The sequence below is a fragment of the Protopterus annectens genome, chromosome 1.part2, assembly GCF_019279795.1.
Source record: "Protopterus annectens isolate FY-2018-M chromosome 1.part2, PAN1.0, whole genome shotgun sequence".
Lineage (NCBI taxonomy): Eukaryota > Metazoa > Chordata > Ceratodontiformes > Protopteridae > Protopterus > Protopterus annectens.
The window spans coordinates 1146712101-1146733323 of NC_056727.1; the positions used below are offsets into that span (position 1 = coordinate 1146712101).

The following is a 21223-nucleotide window of genomic DNA, read 5'->3' on the forward strand; positions in this document are numbered from 1 at the left end:
GACACTCTGCAGATGACCTGAATGGAGTCACTCATGTCTTTAGCAGTTTTGTCTGAAATGAAGCTGTTCTATCTGTGCAATGACAACTTTATATTGTAAGTAACAAATGCAAATACAGAACACCCAAACAAACAAGACCAAAAAAGCAGATAAATAACTACATGTAAACAGGGGCTACTTTGCCTACTCATAATGCACTCCTCTGATAGCAGCAGCAGCTGCCTTTGCTGTGACTCCGTATCTCTCATTATATCATTTCATATACCAAGTCAAGTGGGTTAGTCTCGCTGGGTACTTGGGCACCAAGCACAGAAGGATTTGAAGGCCAAAGGGTAGTTTTGTAACTTTTGCCATAGGAAACATAATTGTCAAGAAATAGTCATATCATGTTATCTGCATTGTAGAGGAATGTCAAAGCATAGTGCTTTTTAAGAGAAAGTGATAGATTGACATCCATTTTGAGTTATCTTGAAAATTGTTCCTTAGTGATCACTTTTAAATATTTACAGAGATTGCCAGTGACAAAGAATTTTGACTTATACAATGTTACAGAAATGGCTCTTCCAGATTTCATATTTGTTGGACATTAAATTCTGGGCTGGAGCAAATGGATCAGCAGATAGAAGTCCTTGTTATAAGTGATGTCATAACAGACCAGATTTTGATCAAAATACAGTATGCATAGAACTTAGGGGAAAAACACAGTTCCTTAGAGATAGTGAGAATCAGTGTGTTGGTTTCCAGTTGGTGGAGAAAGGGTGTGGCTGAAATATTCTGTATGGATGTCAGAGCAGATAGATGGCTTGGAACAAGTCAATATTAAAGGCACTGGCAAAAAGCACTACAGAGAAATTAAGAGCTGGAAGATACAACACCAGAGAATGGGGGTAGCAGACTACGCATGGCAAACTTGAAAACTGTAAGAATAAGACATTCAGTAGGTAGCAGCCAAAAGGTGATAAGGGATAAATGGTGTGGAAAAAGCTGGTGAAAGGCATCAGAGGTGAAACACAGCAGTGGAAAGTTAGTTAATAAAGAGGTTTAGGGGCTTCAGAGGAACATAAAATATTATTCAGGCACATCACTGACAGAAGAAAAAGGAGCAATTCAGAGCTATGTTTTGGAAAGGGAAGTGACCAATACAAGTGTTTTAAACTAATGACTGTGAAAAGAAGCCATTTTTGCCCTCCCCCACTCATTATGAAATGCATGTTCCTGTCATCGCCCTTCAAAGATTCTAGTGAGTGACCTCAGTAGAGCTTGCTTTTATTCTGTTAGAATTTTTATTTATATACTTATTTCCTGAGGCCTTTCTCTTCAGTTATAACCATGTCTCCTTAACAAGAAGAGAGCAGATAATAGACAAATCGTCATCCTGCTAGTTACTATGGGACTGTTTTTGTTGTTATTAACCTAACCCCTCCCCTGAATGCTGATGTGCAAACTTGCTGATGTGAGAGACTACTGTATTTTACCTGGTATGTAAACAGTTCTGTAGATGTGCACTAAAGCTTCCATTTCAGCACAGCTTGGCACAGATGAACGCACAGCTTGGGCGCTTATACTGCATGCCTCACACCATATTCTCTAGAAACTGACAGCACTGCAGTGTACCGCATCGTTTCACTCCCTCCTAGACGGCTGAGTAAGCACTGGCCACTTAAGTCCCTCCTTCTTTACTGGCATCTCTTCTGTCTGCATCACCAGTTAATCCCATGTCATCTGGGGTATACGCAGGGTTTTATCCCTTTGCCCCACTGAAATAGCATATTATCAGAATTTTAGTACAATGCATTTGAGATATTATAGCTTTACTAGACCGTGCTTTAGGGATTTTTTTTTTTATAACAATTAAATCTAGGAAGGAAAAGCTGCTGACCATCATCAGTTTATTTTAGAATGGTGTTTACTTTATGTGTATTCCTTTTGTACCTTTTTCGTTTAGAACAAGTTGGCATATATCCTTCCTTCTTTTTTATTTCTTTTTTGTTCCATAGTTTATTCAACTGACTATGTCGTCATGTTTGATCATTTACTATTCTAAGAGTTTTCTACTCCATTCTCCCCTTTTGAGTTCAGCTTTTCTTTTTTTTCCATCTGTGATATTTTATCCTTTCTAAATATCCTCATGTCCACGTGACGTTTCTCTCCTACCTCTAAAGTTTATGCTTTATGCTAGTCTCATACCTTTGTGTCATCCAAACACGAACATAATATAAAATACATTACTAAAATAAATACACAAAAAAAACTGCTGTTCTTTCAGATTCCTAGAATTAGGACTTACCTTTACTGTTTCCGTGGAGTTAGGGTAGTTCAGAGTATAGACAGCACTTGTTATATGCCCAGACTTATAAACTTCTGCGCAGTCCTTGAATGTTACTGGTTCACCTTTAGGAGTGACTGAGATTTCTGTGAATTATAAAAAAATGCTGTAAGTAAAACATTAGCCTTTAAGTAACAGCCTCCTCAGAGTGGTGTATTTATTTATTTTATTTTTATTTTACATTTGTTTACCGGGAAAGTCTGACTGGACACAGGTCCATTTTCAGAGGAGGCCTGGGGAGAAAAGCTCCAACACATTACAGTACAAAAGACACAAAATGGCAAGATAAGAAGAAAGAATCACATCATACAGGAAATTTATACCATTGAGCATACTTAGCAGAAATTAAAAATTTTTAAAATATCTAAAAGTGAGTCAATGCATTATAGAATATATAAATATGAATATCAAACAGATTACTTTTTTTTTAGTTTGTTCTGTTGAGAGCATAGCATTATAGGGTATTTATCACTAGGTAAACTAGCAGAGAATGGGAGGCACAGAGCCACTATTTTGCTGTTAGTATTAGTCCGTATTCTCATGTATGTATTGTATGTATTTATTTCATGTATTCTCATGTAATTGACTGGAATCTTGCCAAACAAAGATACAAAGGAACAGCTGCTATACAGTAAAAATGCAGTGGTCATCACAATGTAGGCATACTGGTTGTTTTCCAACCTTGAATTTGCTTTATTTGTTGAATTAATGACATTTTCATAAGTCCCTTGTAGCAGTCTGTGAGGCTTTTCTTGCAATTGTATACATTGCGGAAAGACATCTATTGCAGTAAACTCCTCAGGCACAGTTTTTAGCAAGCAAACAGCAATCATGTAAACATGATGAAATAGTAGCAAATCAATACAAACCCTGTGAGATACATTCCAAATATAAATTCTTCTAGCACCTGTTTATGTATGCATATAATGTTCCTCTTAGTTAATACCATGATGTAGAACAGTACAGCTTATTGCTACAAAGACATACACTTCACCACTTTTCTATGTCAAGTGTAGATGTGAATGTTCCACACCATTCAACATATGTCTTGGAATATACTTTGAAGAGCTGTTGAAGTTCCAAGATAGTTTTAGTCCTTAGGTTTACACTAACATGTTGACAAGCATTTTACACTTTTTGCAGATACCGATATATCTCCTCTGTCCCAGCGCTAAAAAGGCATTCTCTTCCATGTTTGAAATAGTTGCAGCAGCCCAAGGATGCATAAATGCAATCAAATACTGTGCTCATTGATAGAATTAATAGTTAATGTAGAATATGTTGAATACCACTCTTAACTTACATATTTTTACACATGACTTACGACTGCTGTCCTTCCATTCATCACTTGCTATTGTAAGATGCATACTAGAACAGGATGACAGTACAACATCCTTAAGCTGGGGGCTTATATTGGTCAAAGGGGCTGTGATTACGAGATTTATTCAAAAAATATATATCAGATGTACATACATTTATGTCTGCAAATGAATACACTCACGCAAAGTGTATTATTTAAAAGTATAAAATATAGCTATATGCTTGCACACACACTCAGACACACAAAGACTCACGCACATTAATAGGCATAGTATATTCTCAGAAAAGCACTGCAAGCAGTGTTGATAGACTGCCATCCTGTATTCCAGGCACCTGCTGTTCTCTTTCTTTCTTTTTGTTTTTAATTAAACTTCCATGAATTCGCTTGTTCGGGTCTACTTTAAGCTCTTGAAAGCAGTAAAACCTGAATCTGAATCGCGCGACACGGAAAGAGCGAATCGCAAATATGTCGAACAAATGAAACCGCGAAACGGGAAATATCAAAATCATATAGTTGGCCCATCTGCAGTATAGCTCCGTAAGGTAAGTGTGTGATAGTTACAGACCTTAGGGTTAGGGAGGGGTTAAGGTAAGTGTATAGTAAGGTTTTGTGTAGGTAATGTATGTAAGGTTTATTGTAGGATTTTAAGTGTATGTGTGTGGAATATTTTGTTTGTTTGGGTATAGCTCCATAGGGGAAGTGTGCGGTAGTTACGGACCTTAGGGTTAGGGAGGGGTTAAGGATAGTGCATAGACAGTCATGTATGTGGGGTTAGTGTAGTGTTAGCAGTAGGATTTTGGTGCTTTAATTTAGGGTTAGAAGTAGGGATTTGGTTAGTGTATGTATGTGTTTTTTTTATTGTGTTTGGGTAGGTGGTGTGCTGCCGGTGGTGGGTTGGCCGACTATGACGGTTCGAGGTTTACATTTTCGCGCTTTAGTACATTCGATGTATCCGTGGTTCGCTCTTTATGTGTCGCGCAATTCTGATTCGGGTTTTTCATGTTTCGAGGGTATAAAGTAGACCTGCTTGTTCTACTAGTGAAACAGAACTCATTAGATACAAAATCAACATATTTTTAATGCCACTGACTTCCTTTTTATTGTTTGTTTTTGTTGATGTTTATTCTCCTGCTCTGCATATTTAGTCTCCCTTCAGAAAAGCTGTGTGTGTGTGTCTGTGTGTGTGTGTGTGTGTGTGTGTGTGTGTGTGTGTGTGTGTGTGTGTGTGTGTGTGTGTGTGTGTGTGTGTGTGTGTGTGTGGGTGTACACATGCACACATGTATACAAACACGTGTGTGTATATATATATATATATATATATATATATATATATATATATAAATACATTTGTGACTGTGTGTGTATGCATGTCTGTGTCTGTCTGCAGAAGTACACTTTGCTGAATGACATGCACTACTAATTTGCTCAACATGATAAAGTCTGGTACTTCTGAACAAATGTGTGTTTTTCAGTAAAAAGGTAAATCCATTAGTAATAGGGGCATAGCCGCCATTAGTACTTTAAGCAGGTGTGCTAATTCCAACTCTAACATTGCTCCTAACCCAACCCTTTACATTACTTTATGAAAAGCTCTACTCCCTAACAGTATCACTGTTCAGACCTACTGTGTTTAGTATTACTGTTATTTTATTTTTTTAATGCTTTTATTTAAAAAATACAATCTTATTCTAATTTTTTATTTCCCTGTTTGGTGAAAGCAGTGTAATGTTGCATGAGGTACAGATATGGGTGCCACAGTTTCTGCAGGGTCAAAGACTGCTTCTTTCAGCATAAGAAATTGAAGGCTAAATTTCATATTATGCCAATTAGTGAGAGAAGAACAGACACTTCCTAACTACTCTGTAGCATTTGTTAGCTTGGGTCACAAGCAGCACCATGTTTTGCATCTCTGAAGTGCAGCAAAAAAATAATGTCAACAGAAAGCAACAAGCAAAGCTATTTTTAACCACATCAACAGCATGCAACTCACTGCAGTAACTAGCCCAACAACACCCCCTGCAACAACATAAATACTAGGTACAGAATAAAATAAGTCTAGAGCGTGGTAGTTAAGGGATTCAGGAGGGCTAAATCAGTTTAAAAACAACAACTTGCAAATAGGGAGTTCATGGCATCCCACTGCTGCATACAGCACAGTTCCCAAAAAAGTTAAACAATGAAAATATTAAAATATACTATATGTATAAATGTACTATATTTTAATATTTTCATTGTTTAACTTTTTTTTTTGGGAACTTTTCTTCTCAGGTCTTAACTGAAAATGGATTCTGATAGGCCCAGTCAAACCATCCCTGGAGCCAAGCATAACTAACAAACTAACTAAACTGAGTTTGATGTGCTTTTACCTACAAGCTGATCATCTACCAGTCCCAAAGTGCTGTGCTATATGCAGCAGTGGGATGCCATGAACTCCCTATTTGCAAGTTGTTGTTTTATGACTGTGGTGGTGGTGCTGCGGTAGCGTTGTCGCCTCACAGTATGATGTTGTCCTGTTCAATTCTCAGCTAGAGCGTCTTCTGTGTGGAGACATGCGTGAAGGGGCGTACCTTCATTGAAGGTTGTGTGTCAGGGCTGGCAACTCGGCACATAAAAAATCTGCTGCCAATCATTAGCAGACCAGAGTTCCGCTGTGGCGACCCTTAACCGGGAAAAGCCAAAAGACACAGCAACACTATATGTATAAATGATTGAAGTTAAACAATAAATGAACATTTTGAGTTCAATACTAACTGGAGTACTATAGGAAGAGACAGAGACAATGTGTAATAGAAGTGTTGTTTAATGTCACACTGTAAGGTAAATAAATAATAAATGCAATGATCAGGAATATAAATTAGGATTAGAGAAGCAAAAGAAATGTGACAGAGTTAGTAGGAAAAACTACAAACCTTTAAAGTAAACAAAAAAGATAAATGCAGTGAGTGCTAAGTGAGGTTAGGATTACTTTGTGTAAATTAAAAGAGCTGCAACTCTTGATGATAATTACAAGGAAAAGTGATAAAAGAATGAGGGAGAGAGGTGGAATACATGCTTGTAGTGTATTACATGTATTAAGTGTAAGTGGTAAAGAGTTTACCATGGAACAGATGACAAGAAAAGATGGAGATGAAAGGATAAAACTAAGAGCGAAAGCAACATGAAAGGTTTCAGTTGAGAAGATGAACTGAGCTGGAATAAACTAGGTTGTCACTTGCAGCAACTGTGTGCAGCTCAAGGCAACCTGTCCAAACAGGGCATTAGGCCATGGAACGTAGCACAATATAAGACATGTTTATAGACAACAGCAAGTCAGAAATCCAGCTGTGCTATCGACTACAGCAAGCAGATGCTAGAATACTAGTAACGTTCTTTATGTTATAGAAAAAGCAGCAAAAATAGTAATCTAAATGAATACAACTCTGTTGCAAACAAGATACATTCACAGTTTTGTAGTTTTTGTACTTAAGCAGTACAGAGATATCAATGGATGCTAAACCTGTATAAAGCCCAGGAATTTCCTTCTCTTACATTTAAATAAAAGACTAACAATTTCCCTTGTTTACAGCAAAAACAGCAGACAGTGTTCTAAACAAATAAACCTCCATTACAAATAAGTTGTAGTTGCAGATTAACAATATCTTCACTTAAATAGGACACACACATGACAATGATTCTTAAAACTGGTAAGTCCTGGCAGCAAGCAAATGCCCAGAACACAGCAGTTTTCCTTCTAGCATAAGCAACCACAACCAAACACCAAACCATTCTCTAAATGTATAAAACTCTGACACAAATAACTAAGCAGTCATTGCAGATTAGCTGTATTTGCATTTACATAATGCATAGAAGGCTTTTTAAAATGAGTGCAAGGTCTAGCAATCCCAGGGCTTCTTTGGGTGTTACTGAATGGCATATGGTGTGTAGATTTTGTGCATGACACCCGTATTGCTGCTCTCCCTGTGCATGAATTTGATTGTGCAGTCCCTGTGCGTCCTTTACACTCAGCTACTGAAATGAGATTGGCAGAAAAACTATCAAGGTCTAAACAGAATTTATTATAAAGTAACAAAACTGATTGCTGCTTTTGAAAGAAAAGAACAGTCTGTTACCTTACAGGCTGTCAATAAATGATCTCACATCCCACTGTTAAGGTCTCCTTCTTGACACTTATATTAGATGTGGAACGCTGTTCTACATCACCATCACATCTTATTGCAGGAAGCACAGTCTACTGCACTGTGTCATATGTTGTTATTGACTATGGTGTAATGTAAAATATAGCACCTATATGGCATGTGTCTTCCTTCATTTTCATCATGTTGAGTGACCTATTATTTGGATGTTAAACTATGTACAACTTTCTGATTTTTTTACTGGGAAAGTCCGACTTGGAACGAGCCAGTTTTCAGCAGAGGCCTGGGGAGAAACGCTCCAGATGCATATCTTTGTATGTAACATGGGAGGAAAACAGAGAACCTGGAAGAAACCCACACAAATGCAGGGAGGACATGTAGACTCTGCACAGAAGGCACCCCAGCTGAGAATCAAACTGGAGAACCTCTTGCTGTGAGGTGACAATGCAAACTGCTGCACTACTGTGCTAATATTATGGAAAGCTTGCTGAATCTATTTCCATTGTTTATCTTACTGAATCTTATCCTGTGCCTTTACCCTTACTGCTGTGATCTGATAAAATCCATTGAAGAAAGTGCTTATCCCCATTAAAACCCCTTTGAAGTGACAACAAAGTATTTGACAGTTGTTCTTTTAACTTTAACTTTGACTGAATATTGAAATTTTAATTGTGTGGAACTTAAGAATTTAATTTGCAAGAATATACTTGACTACAATTCAATCCAATATGCACTGCTCCACCAACGTGAATGCATGAGAACTTATTGAAAGATTTTCAGAATGGCAGAAGGTATAGAAATCATATCTCTAGTTAGAATCTACTATTGCATATTACAGAATCCAACTCTTCATATGAAGAAATGTTTAGCAATTGAATATTTATTGTTTAAATTAGATATTTTTTTATTTTTGATCATGGAAAACTCATAGTCTGGCATTCAAAGCCCTTAAATGATCAATCATATTGACAGCAGTTGCCTTGCAACGTATCCAACTAGCATTGTACACTAAGTTTCCAGATATTACGAGTGTCTATCATGCTGTTAATGATGACATTTTACTACATTTCCAGTGCCCTCCACTAGAATCTGACCTACTGTACTTGTATACCAAGGAATGCACCTTAGCTATGGCCTTTACTGCTAAGAAATGATAAAGATAAAGAGCAGAAGAGATATCTATCAAACTTTGCTTATGACTGCCCCATTCTTTTAATTTGTCTATTATTATTCATAGCCATCTTATGCATCCTCCTTATCAGGTTAGTAGCCCGACATGTGCTATCTCTTAAGTGGAGCTAGATCACTCACATTTATAAGTACTCATGCAACACCTCATTACAAGTCTCAGTGAGTCTGGCATACAAATCCCACTACTGATTTTAAACGGCTGATATGGCATATTATCAGTCCATAAACCCATGTTTACAATAGTGATTTGGTAGGCCATGACTGTAAACATTATGATATGTGTGCCCTTGTTATTTAATATTCCATCATTTGAGATGTAACTGTAATGCCATATTCAAACAGATAATACTAAAATGAAATTAGGTTGCCCGTGAAAACACAATACATATCAAAAAGTAGTATTTTCTCACACATTTTCAAAAATATTTACTGCATACGGCATACAGATAAGATATTAGAGTAAATGAATATGTACTAAATGATAGCAAAAACAGAGCCCATACTAATGAAAAGTTAAGTTAAAGGAAATTAAAATAACGTGAAAGTAAATCAATGAATGACAAAACCAAAGTACAAATAATTGTGGGAAATATGTCTTATAATTAATCTTTGATAAACATCATAAGAGACCTCCACCTGCACACTGACGCAGAGGCCAAAGCTGTGCCTCATATCTGTAGGGTCTAAAGTTCAGTCTTGACCCCAGGTCACTATCTAAGTAGAGCATGCCTGATCTGTCCAATAAGTTTTCTGCTGTTACCTTCTTAGAATATGCTACATGATTGGATACATTCAGTAAGATATATATATATATATATATATATATATATATATATATATAGGCCAATCTATTTGTATGTATGTACATTGTATTTAAACTTGATCTTTGATCTTGTGACCTGAGTTGTGGCTGATTTCCTGCATAGGGTCTGAGAAATGCCAGTTTCTTTACACAGTTAACAAGCAAACACATAAATAAGAGTAATAATTTGCTCGCAATTCAGCTGTGAATTTATAACAGGCAAATAGTTTGCAAGTGAAAAAGCAAGGTGGTAGAAGGGCAGCAGGGTACAGTCCACATGTGGCAGGCAGTAAGTCATACATATTTGCTTAGGTGGGATGTTGTGCTATTAGCAGAGAAAGAGAAAGGGTGTTCTGCCACCCATACCTCTCAACCCCTTAGTGGAAAAATTCTGGAAAAAGCGAAAAGTATTAGAGGGAGACATCTAAAGTCACAGGCAGATTTTAAATGTTGCCCATACAAGCTTAGAAATTGTGCTAGAATACTTCTTTTGCATTAGCTTGCATTTTATGAAGGAAATTTTTATTTATTATTTATTTATTTTGCATTTGTTGACCAGGATAGTCCGACTGGATATATGTCCATTTTTAGCGGAGGCATGAGGAGAAAAGCTCCACATACCAAAAAAGAGACAGTACATACATCACTGAGTGATAAACTCAGGCAGACATGTTTAGAAAAATACAGACAAAGAATACAGGCAGATATCAATATACACAATGTGCAGACTTACATCTGATTGGCAAAGACGTATCAGAAAATGTGAATATAGAATACAATCAGATCTCATAATTCACAACGCTTAGACATTCAAATGCTATGAGGCATAGATACATGGCTAAACAGCAGGTTGGGTAACAAGACATGTATTAGTGAAGTTGTTAGTCAGGTTTAGAACAAGAGCACAGCCAATAAGATGTGAGGTATTTTTTGAGTTCTCTTTTAATTAGGGGTAGTGAGGTTTCCTTGGTAATGGTAGTAGGGAGTAGAGTCCAGATTTTACCAATTGAGTTAGCAAATATAGCATCGCCTGCAGAATTGTTGGATTTTTGGGTTAGTATCATTTGTTTATCAGCTGAGCGTAATGGTCTGGGGGCACTATGAGGGGTGAAAATATTTTTGAGGGCAGGGATGTTATCAGGTTGACTGAGTACTTTATGCGCTACTATAAGCTGGTTGAACTGTAGAAGGGTAGGATACTCTAGCCATCCCAGTGCTTTGTGGTTCTGGCAATGGTGGGTCCTAAAAGCCATGCCTGTAGAGAATGTGGCCATATGATTGTAACATCCTGATAATTTGTTAAGATCAGTTTTGGATAGGTTGGTGAGTATAGGAGAGGCATACATAAGGGTAGAGAGGAAGTGTGACCTTGCAGTAGTTAGGGGGGGTGAGGAAAGGTTTGGCTCTGTAGAGGGAGCCAAGTTTTTTGTTGACAGACTTAATAGTGTGATTGACATGTTTATCAAATTTAAGGTTGTTGTTTATTATTACACCTAGAAGCTTTGTATGGTCATCAGGGGAGATAATGGTGTCATTGCTAGATTTGATGTTGAAGGAAGGAGGAGGAATTCTACGGTTAGGGGAGAAAAGTAGTAGCTTGGTTTTGTTAGGATTTAGAAGCAGACGGCGATGTTTCTACCATGCTGAAAGTGGTCTGGGTGAGGGTTAGAAGTTGTGCAGGAGAGAAATAAAGTCAGAAGCTCAAATGCTTGTCTTTATTTAGTGAATTTAATCCTCAGTGATTTGCCAGAAAAACACAAATTCTGTGAGGAACAGACAAAAATGTGAAAACAAACTATCTGGACAACAGGAAACATTTTTGACTGTTGAGAGGTATGCCTCCTCCCACTATTTAGACTTGAACACTGTCACTGCTCAGTGTAATAGCACATTTTTGAGCAGCATGTCACATGCTAACTTTATTCCTTTCAACATTACAAACCAAACTGGAAAAAACAGTACATTAATGTTTTTATCCTATTTTGAAATTATAGGTACAGTTATAAATAAATAAAAGTCCGAGTTTGTAACATTAAAATGAAGTTTGCACTTACAAACATTAAAGCAACAAAGAAAGTCTGTGAGCCTAAACCTATCTTTTAACAAGTGAAGAAATGAATCATAAGTTACTGTGTAGAATCAACTAGAGCTGGATCATGGTCAAATGGGTCCCCAGGCAGGGTAATGGACCATACCACAATCCAGGCCTGTTAATGAATGAATTCATTCTTTAATGCAATGAATACAATTAAAGACAATATAAATGCTGCAGCATACAGTCATACAAAATTCAGAAATATTACTGCATACAGCATACTATTTTTTGGAGGGGACAGGCCTACATGCTCGTGTTACACCTGCATTGCGTTTTTGATCTCCCTTTCTCTTCTGTGTCATCAAGAATAGCTATCCTACCTGACATCACTCAGTACATGTCTGACCTACTTGAATAGCTAATTATGGTGTATTGTTGCAGTATATACTTCCAGAGTCAACATGTTGGACCATGAATAAATGGGGCCCTTTGCATGGTAATGAATTAGCCCACTCCAGCCATAACAATATCCAGCTACTTGGCTTTCTCTCCCCAGTTTCGATAAATACCATTCAAACCTGCTAGTGTACATACTATTTTCATCTTTACATTTATAATTATAACAAAGATTTGGATTTCATTTAAAACGTTTATTTCATATTTTACAAAAAAGCTATTTTCTCACACTGAAAACAGATCTAGCAGGAAAAACATACATTTATTTTCTCTTGAAACTAATGTTTGTCTTTCGGATTTTCCCAGTAAGGGGTCGCCACAGCGGAACTCCAGTCCGCTAATGATTGGCAGTAGATTTTTACGAAACGCCGAGGTGCCAGCTCGATGCCCAACCTTCAACGAAGGCAGGCCCATTTACGCACGCATGTCTTTTGGATGCTACCCAACCATGGGGAGGACATGCAGACTCCACACAGAAGGCACCTCTCAAGCCCAGCTGAGAATCGAACAGGAGAACCTTTTCCTGTGAGGTAACAATGCTACCGCCATACCACAGTGGCATTTTCTCTTGAAACCGATATTTAGTGAAAATGCATCTGACAACCCATTAAACTGTAAGAAAATTGCTGGGATTCCTAATCAAATAGAATACAGTGAAGCACTGATTAGCAGCTTTGTTAAAGCTACATGAATTCATAGGTTCATAGGTAGGTACTAGGCTCTCTGCCCGAGGGCATTTATTAGCCTAGGAAGAGTGTGTCAGTTTTCACCACCCCATTGATTAATTAACTGAGCCTCTGTCAAGAAGAGCCAATGAAGTGATCCCAAGGGTGTATTTTCTGTTACCCATCCACTCGTCAAGGTTTCTCTTGAAGAGTGTTAGTGAGGGGCTCTGTCTAATGTAGTTAGGAATTTTGTTCCAAATTCAAAAGACAGATGTGTAACATATTTGCTAACAGCCTGGTACAGCCAACTGGATACAAGTGTTCTCTTTTCAGGAGCAGTGCTAAAGTACTGTCTGGAGAATTAACTTGTTCAAAGTCACTCAAAAGGCAAATGAAGCTTGATGAACTCAAGTCCTATACTTCAAGAAGCAGCCTTTTAACATTCATAGCCTTATTCATCTGAACTAGTGCTAGGCAAACTGTTGTAGCCTAAACACAGTACATTTCACACCTGTGTGCCTTCACAAAACAAGCTAAAGCAAAAGTGCATTTATAGTTAAAATATTAACTTTAAATTCATAGGCTTCATGCTGCCTAGTTTCTTCACAAGCCAAATACTAAACACAGTGTTAACAAAACAAAGAAAACAACAATCACAGCTCATTTGATGATGCCCATATTTACTACAATCAATTTCCTTCCTTTACATCACAAGTACACTGGTATTATAATTTTTTTTTTGTTTATCCTCTTTAACTAGGTTAGTCCCCATAGGATACTGGCCTCTTTTCACAGGAGACCCAAAGTGGTATTTATAATACTAGTGGAAATTTGGCCAGGATATCAGAGAAATTCTCCTACACTTTTCAATGTGTGCCATGGGATCTTATACCTTCACTGGGGCTCTCACCAGCTCAAGCAGATGAGACAGAGTTTAACATCTCATCCAAATGACAAAACACTGAGAAGTGCAAGCCCCCCAAATGCTGGACTGCAAACCATAGCTCTCAGTTTTTCAGGGACAAATAGGTTCATAATAAATAATAAACTAACAGTCCTTGTGGGTCATTTTAAGCCTAACCAGTTTTCCTTTTTGTACTCAAAATAACCCATTCCATTTGCATGTAGATTGGTCTTTCCCATCCCATGGTCGATAATTACATATTACTCCTAATAAGAATAAATGGGATCATACTATACAAGCGTTGAGGGAATCCATGTATGGGATAAAGCACATTTTAACAAAATCAGGGACAAATCCAAAAATAATCAGGGACACTTAAAATATTAGTACAAACAACTTGAGGCATTGACAAAATAAGACAAATGCAAATTAATGTGCATTATGTGAAGTAAAAGAAGTCTATAACTAATTATTGTCATTATTTGTTTAATTATAATTCAACACCTTTTCTCGAAAATTCACCAGTTTCAGGAGGGATTAAGGGGGACAGAGCTAAATATTGAGTCAACATCATGAACAGCTGAGAAGCATACTACAGTATCAGCAACAAATGTACTTGGTGTGGGAATAAAACCCTCAGCTTTTTGCACCAAAGGCAAGTGTGCTATCCTTTGCACCACTGACACTGACTATGAATATCGACAGAATGAAATCATTACTGATTTAGAAAAAAAAAAGCTAAAGGAGTTAGTTGGTGAGGAGGATTAAAGCTCTTGCTGCACAATAGTTAATGTTCACGGCTTCACTCTGAGTAAAGTCACTTAACTAGATAGTGCCCCCAATTAGAGCATTACACACACACACACACACACACACACACACACACACACACACACACACACACACACACACACACACACACACACACACACACACACACACCTGCTTGTAAACGTTCTTCACACATCTTCCATGGCACTGCACTGCTCATACATCAAATCTTCCACACACACATATGTATGCTGATGCTGTCTCAGCCTGCTCTATATGATTCACGATGGCCCTGGCCCACAAATCAGATGACATCACACATACACATGCGTGAATGTTTTTATACAAACCAGTAATTACAGCATTTTCAATAAACCAGAGTTTTTTTATGTTTTTTTTTTTTTTTTTTAGCAAAGGGCAGGACCCCCACACAGCACAGGCCCTAGGCAGCTACCTAGGTCATATTGTTTTGGAGCCAGCTCTGGAAGTAACATGCATCTACATGCTAACAGAACACTCTGACTGCCCTAAATGCACCTTTGCACACCCTCAAATCATAATGAACACATATATACTCAAAAAGGTACACATGGAAATATACACTTGCACACACACACACACACACACACACACACACACACACACACACACACACACACACACACACACACACACACACACACACACACACACACACACACACACACACACACACACACACACACACACACACACACACACACACACACACACACACACACACACACACACAAATCTTATACAGTTACATTAGTAAAGGTGGCATAATTTAAACCTTTAAAACATCTGTGCACAACACAAAAATCATAAACAGTACATAATGTTATAAGCACATACATAGCTTTCAACCTTCCATCTCTGAAATGAGGAATACTAGCCTTCATAATGTGGAAAAAATGGGCAAAATGTGGAACACATACTATCAGCTTACTAACAACTTCAACTAAGAAGGTCATAGGATGGCTAAAATATATCGGTTTTACTTATGAAAAGATCTTTTAATGAATTAATATGATTAATATGATTATTTTCTATTTACCATGGATATCAGTTAAAACATTCCTAACATCGAATGTGTGACAGAGCTTTTTGATGTGGAACTTCGAGGAACGCGAACTTTTTAAGACCCCAAATGAGGTACGTTCCTCATAATGAGGTACACTTGAGAGGTATGAGCACATATGCAAAAGAAGACATTAGAAATAGTTATATAACTCTTTGCACAAATGCAATTCTGACCTGTGACAGATTATATAACTTTGCTTGTCACAGCACAAGTGAAGGCAAATGGTTTTGATTACAAAGATTTGACAATCCTTATAAATATTCCTTAATTTGCTCATTGTCCTCGAATGTGACAGAACTCTCATCTTTCAGAACTCCTAACCTTCACCACAAAATTTTAATTTCTTAATATTTGTTTTGAAGCAGTCCAGCTTTAGTCACAAAATGAAGAGACCATAGACCCAGGCAAAAAAATCACTGCTGTGCATATTCTTTCCAGCTGATGCAGTCTAGATAAAATGGGAATTAAAATCCAGGGAGGAAGCCTTATGAATTACTGCACTGCCAATACAAACTACATTTAATGCAGGTTTATATACTCCAGACTGGAATGCAATTGAACATCCCACTTGGATTCTTTGCTGATCTTAAATGTTGTTGTTGTGTCTTTCGGTTTATGGGGTTAGAGGTCACCACAGCGGAACTCCGGTCTGCTAATGTTTGGTAGTGGATTTTTACGTGCCAAGTTACCAGCCCTGACGCACAACCTTCAATGAAGGCACGCCCATTCACGCATGCCTCCACACAGAAGACGCTCTAGCTGAGATTCAAACGCGACAACATCTTGCTGTGAGGCGACTGCTGGTCTTAAATGCTATGGCATAATATTTCTATTTTGTTCAATGTATTTTCCCTTTCCAAAGCAAATACTGCCCATTTATCTATCTCTGTTGCACTATCTACTCCAAATCTCCAACTAATCCACCATCAGGTGACACATTGTCACTGAGCACCACAATGCATTGTGGTCCTGAGTGTCACTGGTTACTTAGTTCAGTGCCATAACAAATGATTACAGAAAAAGATGCAGCTGCAACCATTTGCCTGCATTTGATATTTATCCTTTATACATGCTTAATGTCCTTTTTAAACTGTACCTTACTGCAGTATGCATGAAAGACCATTCCACTGTAATCTGCCGTTGGCCTTCTTTCTGATAACTTTCTTCCCCTTGTATTTATGAGTTTGACAAATTATTTGGCAGACTCTTCAAGCGACTGATATTCTGGGCTATTGAATATGCTTTTCTGACTTTTTTGTAAGCAGGCACTGCTCAGAGATCAAACTGCAGTTGTCCATTTACCCTTAGATCTTTAATGATGCTTTTAATAATATGACCATTTATTTTGTGATAGAATGAGACGGTCTCAAAAGTGTACTTATTAAAGTGGTTGTCACAGGTCCCATACATAAGCAGTCTGTTGCCCAATAAAGGAAGCTCTTAAAAAAAACAATAAAGCAAGAACCCATATTTTAGGATTTTCCAAGATCTATTGAAAAGTGTCTGGAAGTAGGAAGCCTGTAATGTATCAGCGACCCCTCAATACAGACAACTACTGCTATACGGAGTTTATCATACCGCTGTATTAAGTTCATGGTAAGGATGACTGCTGCCATCTACTTCACCACATGGAAGAATACCAAAGCAGTAGTATCCTTATCTGAAGGACTAAGGTTTGTGTGGGGGGCTAGATAGGGTTACCACCTGTCCGTCTTTGCGAGGGACAGTCCCACTTTAGGGGCAGTTGTGTCCTGCGAAAAAAACTAAAAAATGGCAAATGTCCTGAGATTTTAAGACAAAATATATTTCTTCAGTTTTCTTTAATAGTTGCATAAAACAGTTATTTTATATTGGAAACACATAAATAGTATATGAAAAAGCACAAGCAATGCAAATGCTACAAAAATAAGCTTTCCTTTGGAAAAAAAGTGAAGCTCTGTCCCTTGCACTAGTAGTGGGTATGTTGTGTCCTTCAAAATCTCACATTTCTACAAAAAATGTCCCACTTTGAGCATTTGAAAAGGTGGCAACCCTAGGGCTAGAATGCCTGAAGAACAGCAAATCCCCTTATTGCAGATTGGGGTTTCAGTTTATAGTGCTTGGAAAAGGTGTGTCTGGAAGTGCAAGTGGGTGTTATAGACATGTTACACTGGTGCTTCCTTAAAGAAGGTTGACATGGTGACCTGTGCTTTAAATAGTGAGCCTTGACTTGTCCTTGAAAGGGTTTTCCATTGCAGTCACAGTAAAAGGCAATACTCTCTGTCCCTAGCAAAAGGAAATCCAATCAACCGGTCAGTTAGAAGAGGGTTTGTTTTGATAATGGTCTGCTTTGTTCTGAATTCCTGTGGTCTTTGGTTCCGCCTAGATAATACCTAGCAAAAGGAACTCCAGTTAACCAGTCAGTTAGAAGAGGGGTTCTTTTGATAATGGTCTGCTTTTTTTCTGAATTCCTGTGGTCTTTGGTTCTGGTTAGATAGCACCTCAGATGCCTAGCTACCTCAAGCAGTATAACAGCCTCTGCATTTTACAGTGTTTCCTTGAAAGAAAAGACTGATAGTTGATAATTTTGATTCAAAGCTATGTTAGAAATCACTTTCAGCAAAAAGTATATATTTGTCCTTAAGGGAAACAAGGGCAACGTATCATGGTGGAAAATTCTGTAAGTTTATGTTACTGTTAGCCCTTGTATCTCAAAAGTTCTGCAAGCAGGTGAGACAGATAGGGAGGCAGAGGGAAAGGGTTGGAGGAAAATGAAGGGGTGAATAGATAAATAGACAGTCAATACTGTGCAATATTGCCATGAGGAGAAGGAGGTTTATCACACCTCCCCTGTTAACTACCCTGCCTCTATCTCCTCTGCACGAGAAATATTCAGATTTGTTAAACAACATGGAGTTTTCCCAACACAAGTATTTCATGAAACAGTCCCTGTGGTGCAGTGAATGGTTTACTAATGGGTTTTAAGTTTACTGTAGGTTAAACAAGAAGGAGGTGATGCATGGAAAAACATGCAAAAATCAAGGCAAATGCTAGGAATAAATTAAACATAGAGATCATATGGCAGAGGACCTGCTGTACTGAAGTTGCCTCAGTGAAGGAGATGTGTACAATGCCACAAACCTGCAACTCTCTTTCAAAAAGGTTAGCACATCAGGTGAAAGACAATCCCAAAAGGGAATCAAAGTCCTAGCTTCAAAGTAGCTAGCTTGAGGCTACTGAAATCTTGATGTTTCAATGTACCTTCTGCTTGGTCAGCAATGTGAAGGTCATTGTAAGAATGGCAGGCATTGAGAATAATTGGATAATGCATGAGACAAGCCAGTGACATATACCCAGCACAACGTTCACATATTCTTACAGCTTGCAGCAAATTGCTCATATAACTGGCTCTGTCGATAACATTAACATACTGGCATATGCATTATCACTTGAAAAACATTATGTTGTAGGAACACTATCAAAGGTATGTCTGCTATAAGGGCCAGTGTACAGTCCCTGATTCTAGATGCACAGTGCTATTTTGAATTTCTTCTCTGTAACTGTAGAGTATTTGGCTAATTTTAGACATAGCTATTGCCTATATCTGGACCTGCATCAAACACCTAGAGCACAACAGATGGAAACAGCGACATGCTTCCATGGTCGGAAAGGGGCACTCTTTTCCTTGTATACACTGGAGAGCAGGATTGAGATATCTATTTGGTGACCATCTTTATTTGTTTATGCAGCGTGGCCTATAGGTTGTTTTCAACTGGAGTTAGACTAGCTAAACAAGTGTCTGCAGGAATTCAAGCTGCTAGGATATTGCGCACACATTTTAGATTTATTTGATAAATAATCCATAGGTTTCTTCTGTTCTTGTTTAGTAATGCATTCCTATAGGAAGAATTCTCCACCAGGTTATCATGATGTCCTGTAAAAATATATAGACTGCACAGCACAGGAAAGTGCTCATGGATTTGATTTCAAATGTTTGCATTCTGATGGCATCACAACTACAGACCATTTTGTAATTTTAAAGTAGTGTATTGATATATTGTTGTAGGAGTCTTCACATCTTCTATTCTGTGTGGAAGTGGGACCCTTATGGGTAATTACTTGTAGGGCTGCATGAGTAAACTTGACCATATACATGTTCAGCATTCAAAAGTGCAATCGTGTGAATTTAAGAAAAAAACAACTGAATTCATTAGCATACTATTAAACTGTTTTTGCAGTTGGACTTTACCCTTCATGTAGTAGCAGCTTGAGAGACTGTATCCTCACAGCCCTGACACTTCTTTATCCTAACTTTAACATTGCTGAACAATGGTTTGAGGGGAATACTCTATGATACCATAATATGACAATTACTAAGTAACAAATTAATTCATACCTCAGCATTCAAACTTATAAGTACCAAACTCAAGTCTCCTGAAATGCTGTCTTGTTTGCTCTTTATTGAAGATGTGTGTGTGTGTGTGTGTGTGTGTGTGTGTGTGTGTGTGTGTGTGTGTGTGTGTGTGTGTGTGCGTGCGTGTGTGTGTGTGTGTGTGTGTGTGTGTGTGTGTGTGTGTGTGTGTATGTGATTGCATGTATTTCTGTATGTCTGTGTGTACCTGCATGCGTGCATGTGTGCATGTGTACATCTGTATGTATGAGAGCATGCAAATGTGAGTATATCCCTGTGGGTGTGCATATGTGCATGTATGTGTGAGTGTGTGTGTGTGTGTGTGTGTCTGTTTATTCTTGCTCATGTTATTACTGTAATTATGGACTAGATGTAAAAAGGGATAGTACTAATCTATGAACCCATGAACCATTCGAATTAAACAGACAAAAATACTGGTATGAACAAACAGTCAAGTAAGATTAAAGCCTGTCTGCTTCTGAATCAGGATCAGAATTACTGAGCTGTGTCAGCAGAATTTAGAAAAGTTCAGTGTTTTATATAGAAAACATCTGTGGACAATTTTATGCTAAGACCTATGCATTTATTTTATTGCCCCCCCAAAAAAAACACAGATTTTTGCAAGTTATGAAATAACATAACATTGCCAAACAATCCTCTTGTGGCTAATTTCTTTTTTAAAACAGTTTTATATTAACATCAAGTCATTATTCTGATGATGTCAAACCTAAACAATCAAGAAAATATGCACTTAGATTATTTCTTGCTGAATTAGAGTTATACAACCTAAAATTCCTTGATGTATTTTGTATTACTGTATAATGGGTAATTACTAGGTTTTAAGTTTAAGAGACGTACTTTTAACCAAGACTTTTTGTAATTAAATATTTCTTAAAAATCAACAGTACGTGAGCTATGAGTGTTAATAATACAATACCATGTGAAAGTTTGTAGTAGGTGCCTTCTATTTGAGAATATTTTCTGATTACTATCACAAAACTTCTTTAAGAATAGAAAATGATAATCTGAATAGACATTGCATTATTTGTCTTCAGATTGCTCTAATCAGATCAGGTCACAAAGCGGTCACTGGAAAACTGGGGCATGAATTGCTAAGCTTAAAA

At 37.6% G+C, this 21223-nt stretch overlaps 1 protein-coding gene across 1 annotated transcript in view; it reads right to left on the minus strand.

Annotated features, from left to right (window-relative positions):
• The window catches only part of LOC122792267 (angiopoietin-2-like), a 1226949-nt gene that overhangs the window by 310881 nt on the left and 894845 nt on the right, over positions 1-21223 (minus strand). Inside the window, exon 5 of the mRNA XM_044060020.1 lies at positions 2288-2412. Within this exon, the coding sequence (XP_043915955.1) occupies positions 2288-2412 (125 nt within the window). The remainder of the gene's footprint in view (positions 1-2287; positions 2413-21223) is intronic.